Source organism: Engraulis encrasicolus, chromosome 19, assembly GCF_034702125.1.
Source record: "Engraulis encrasicolus isolate BLACKSEA-1 chromosome 19, IST_EnEncr_1.0, whole genome shotgun sequence".
Taxonomy (NCBI): domain Eukaryota; kingdom Metazoa; phylum Chordata; class Actinopteri; order Clupeiformes; family Engraulidae; genus Engraulis; species Engraulis encrasicolus.
Window position 1 is genome coordinate 51626176 of NC_085875.1, and position 5000 is coordinate 51631175.

Here is a 5000-nt window from a genome sequence, read left to right on the forward strand (position 1 = left end):
TGTGTGTGTGTGTGTGTGTGTGTCTAGGCTATAGAAGAGGTCAACTGCAGACTACGAGAGCTGTATCCTGACAGTGAGGAGCTGTTTGACGTGGTCTTGATGAGTAATAATCACGCCAACGTCGGACTGAGACTCATACACTCTGTCAACCACTACAGTGAGTACACACACACACACACACATACACACACGCAATGACATCACATCACTCTTGCTATGTGTTTGTGCGTGTGTTTGTGTGCGTGTCTGTGCATGGGCTCGTGCGTGTGTGTGTGTGTGTGTGTGTGTTATAGCTGCAGCTGCCTGTTCTGTTTCCCACGGAAACTGTAACCTCTTTTGACCCCCCACCCATCATCACCCAACCACCACCCCCCAACCCCCCGCCTTTGGTGTGTGTCTGTATGTGTGTGTTTCATCTGTGCAACCATTGCCAAAAATAGCGAATGTGTGTCAGAAAAGTCCACATCAAGGGGAACACACTGTGTGTGTTGTTAAATATATGGACTCCGCCATATTACATGTTCGTTGAATTCAAAAAGGAAAAAGGCAAAAACAGTCCGAATATGTCCACAACAAAATCCAAGGATTTATTGTCTACAAAACGTATATTTACAGCAGTAGTAACCGATGCTATCTAGAACACTGGATACTACACAAAAAGAATAAGTTACACAAGCATTCAGAGCTCTGGAGATTTCCTGACCTAAATACCCCTGACCGATAACAAACGTTAATGCAGTTTAGGAGAGGTTAGGTAAAAAGAAAACTGCCCTTCATTTCCCTGTTTGTATATTTATACTTTTGATATGTGGGTGTGTTTTGTCAGTGGATGGGTGCGGTCGTGGGTGTGTGCCTATGTGCCAATAGGATGCTATGAGGGTGTGTTTTGTCAGTAGATGGGTGTGTTCGGGGGCGTGTGTCTATGTGCAGATGAGCCTATTCTGGGATGTCGTGTGGTTCCGGGGCGGCCATTTTGACTCGTCGTTCTGGATGGGCCATCTTCATCCTGTGGTCTTCCTCTGTGCCATCTTCATCCTGTGATCTTCCTCTGTGTCATCTTCATCCTGTGATCCTCATCTGTCCCCCTTTAACCTGTGAACGACTGGGCATAATCCCCCATCCCCAAACATCAACCATTTCTATAGGGATTAGGGCCCCGGGTGGGGCTGGGCCGTCCTGGAAACATCAGGATTACCTGTGGTGCCATCTTGCCCAGGCCCGTCTTGGAGAACATTAACATGATTGCCTTTGAACGAGAACTTAATGGTTCTTGAGGCGTCGGCTCCTGCGTACCCATCTGTGGACAACCTTTATTCAGTTATTTGGCTGCAAAATGTTCTGGGCTCACCATATCCTGTTAATCAAATCATGTTCAGTCATCCTTGCAATTTTTCATCATCACAACACATATTAGTAAACATTCAATCTTTATTATCAAACAATCTTATTAGCAATCTTTATTATCAAACATTCTTATTAAATCAACTAATAAACCAAAAGTATCTCTAGTTATCTAAAAGCTAGTTTCTACTACTGTACAATATCTAACAGTGTGTGCGTGCGTGTGTGTGTGTGTGTTTGTGCGTGCGTGCGTGCGTGCGTGTCTGTCTGTCTGTCTGTCTGTCTGTCTGTCTGTCTGTCTGTCTGTCTGTCTGTCTGTGTGTGTGTGTGTGCGTGTGTGTGTGCAGATCTGTTTTTGGAGCGGTTCTGTCTGACTGGAGGCAACAGTCCCATTGGCTACCTGAAGGCCTATCACACCAACCTGTACCTCTCAGCGGACGCTAACAAGGTCCGGGAGGCACTGGACGAAGGTACACACACACACACACACACACACACACACACACACACACACACACACACACACACACACACACACACACACACACACACACACACACACACATGTAATTCAGTGGAATTTCAGTGCAACAAAATTTAGTGCACCCCTTAACCCTATCCAGACTGGGGGGGGGGCTAAAAGTGCCCGCACCAACTTTGATGTTCTATAATTCCTTAGCGACTTAAGCTATGACTACGAAACTTTGTGTCTTTTCCTAACATTTAGTTGGCTACAGTTAAGTACCGAAAGATTAGGTTTATCTTTTTTGCCGTTGCCATGGCAACGGTTTTCTGACAGGTATGTCTGACCAAAAGTCACCTTACCATATCTATGACGCCATATATTTTCATATTTTTTGGTTATTTCCATTAGCATCAGACAACTTTGTGAGCATTTAAGTGGTTTGAAGCATAAAATCATTAAAATTTAAGTGCATTACCTAAATTTGATGGAAAATGCATTATGGCGAGATTTTGGGCATATTAAGATAATGATGTCATAATGACGTCATAATACCAGATAATTACACAAAACTTATGTCATTCATAGATGTCCATATGTAGATCATCTCCCCCAAGTTTCGTAGTCATACTGTATTCCGGTCATGAGTTATGAGGGGGGGGTCAAAAGAGCCCCCCCCCCCCCCAGGCCCAGGAATGCCAAAAAAGCCCAGTCTGAATAGGGTTAATCAGCATTTATTCTCCACTCAACTGTCTTCCAGCAAAAACTTGCTTTCTCGCTGGTACCCACCACCTCCCCACTCGCCTCCCTTGTTCAATTGATTTGTCAGGCATCCTGCCCTCACTTCCTCTCCTGTTCACTTTGTTTTGTCGCTCTCTCACCATTCACCTGCTGGGTGGGTGTCCACTCAGACCACCGCAGATATTTGCCGAGCTCTCAGTGGCACTCAGTACCCCCGACCTCGAGAATCATTCATCAGGATCGGTGGTACCTCAGCACCATGGCCAGCAATCTTGCTCTTACCAAATCTCTGCGCACCACATAATCCATTCCAACCAATATAACAAGTTTTTGTAAAGGAATCTTACGAATTACATTTGCAATACAATTAGGTCATATTTCAGGGGACCTAGAGAAGGTGGGGTCTGATTTAGTTCAAGTTCAAGTTCAAGTAGCTTTTATTTGTCCCAGTTGGACAATTGTTTTGCAGTAGTAGAAGCACACGGACATGTTAAGATTTAAAGGTGGTTGCCTTCAATAGGGGCCTAAAGTGCAGTGGAAAATGCTGGTTTGTGTTCATAGTACGGCCCATAGAGGACTTTTACAGCCCTTGGAGGAATTTGAAGTGGCCCCTCAAATTAAAAAGGTTCCCCACCCACTCACCCACCCACCCAGCTTCTCGAGTGCAGTGGTCCAGCGATAGCGATTGATCTGCCGCTTTCTGCCGAGAGCCGCACGTTCACAAGAAGCCTGTTCTCCAGCGAGAACGAAGGTGTGCCTGACCTGTATGCATACATGCTTATTCCAAAGTTTAGGTTGTAAACTTTGGTGTGTGTGTGTGTGTGTGTGTGTGTGTGTGTGTGTGTGAGTAGGTATCGCGGCCGCCACCATGTTTACTCCTGAGGTGGTGTCTGAGGTGTGTGAGACGCAGCTGCGTGTGGCGTTTGACGGTGATGCGGTGCTCTTTGATGATGAATCAGAACGCATCTACAAAACTCACGGACTTGACAAGTTCTTCGAACATGAGAAGGAGCTCGCAGACAAGCCTTTAGATCACGTATGGACTCACAATACACACAAACACACACAAACAAACACACAAAATGGGAAATCATGAACATACCCATGTGTTTTTGGGTGGGAAAAGTAATTTCTGGGGTAGGGGGGGGGGGTTTGGAAGATTTTTTCAAAAAAATTACACAGCAGTGTTTCAAACATGTGGTAGCATCAGAAAATCAGGGCTATTGTGGTATTTGGTATTTACACCCCCCCCTATTGAAAGGCTCTATATAAAACGAAGGTATTATTATTATTATTATTATTATTATTACTATTATTATCATTATTATTATTATTATTATTATTACTTATAACTAGCTGTGTGTCTGTTTAACTAGCTGTGTGTCTGTATAATTAGCTAATGCCAGTATAACTAGCTGTGTGTTCGTATAACTAGCTGTGTGTCTGTATAACTAGCTGTGTGTCTGTATAACTAGCTGTGTGTTCGTATAACTAGCTGTGTGTTCGTATAACTAGCTGTGTGTCTGTATAACTAGCTGTGTGTCTGTCGGTTTTGTCGGACACAGATGAATCGAGGACTTAGTCTGACTAAACTCAACAAACACACAGGGGAAAAGAAGAAAAGTAAAAAGACACAGTTAAGGACTAGGCAGAGTACACACACACACACACACACACACACACACACACACATGCACACACTCACACACTCACACACAAACACACACACACACACACACACACATACACACACACTAAAAGTTCCTCCACTGACATGAGAAGGAGCAGACATGTTTCTCTCTGTGTGTGTGTAGGGTCTCAAGGGTTTCATGGTGTATACTAAATGCGTAGGCTATGTGTGTGTGTGTGTGTGTGTGTGTGTGTGTGTGTGTGTGTGTGTGTGTGTGTGTGTGTGTGTGTGTGTGTGTGTGTGTGTGTGTGTGCGTGTGTGACAAGCCTTTAGATCACGTATGGACACACAATACACACAAACACACACACACACACACACACACACACACACACACACACACACACACACACACACACACACACACACACACACACACACACACACACTAAAAGTTCCTCCACTGACATGAGAAGGAGCAGACATGTTTCTGTGTGTGTGTGTGTAGGGTCTCAAGGGTTTCATGGTGTATAATAAATGTGTATGTGTGTGTGTGTGCTATCGTGTGCGTGTGCGTGTGTGTTTGTAGGGTCCTCTGAAGGGTTTCCTGGAGTCTTTGGGGCGCCTCCAGAGGAAGTTCTATGCTTGTGGGCATCGCCTCGATTGTCCAATCAGAACGTACCTGGTCACTGCACGCAGCGCAGCGAGTTCCGGAACCCGAGCCCTTAGAACGCTACGCTCATGGGGACTAGAGGTGTGTGTGTGCGTGTGTGTGTGTGTGTGTGTGTGTGTGTGTGTGTGTGTGTGTGTGTGTGTGTGTGTGTG

At 45.1% G+C, this 5000-nt stretch overlaps 1 protein-coding gene across 1 annotated transcript in view; it reads left to right on the top strand.

Moving 5' to 3' along the window:
• The window catches only part of nt5c1ab (5'-nucleotidase, cytosolic IAb), a gene marked incomplete at its 3' end in the record, with an annotated part of 9340 nt that overhangs the window by 3389 nt on the left and 951 nt on the right, over nucleotides 1-5000 (top strand). The window contains exons 3-6 of the mRNA XM_063184670.1: nucleotides 28-157; nucleotides 1689-1811; nucleotides 3397-3581; nucleotides 4765-4929. Of these exons, the coding sequence (XP_063040740.1) occupies nucleotides 28-157; nucleotides 1689-1811; nucleotides 3397-3581; nucleotides 4765-4929 (603 nt within the window). The remainder of the gene's footprint in view (nucleotides 1-27; nucleotides 158-1688; nucleotides 1812-3396; nucleotides 3582-4764; nucleotides 4930-5000) is intronic.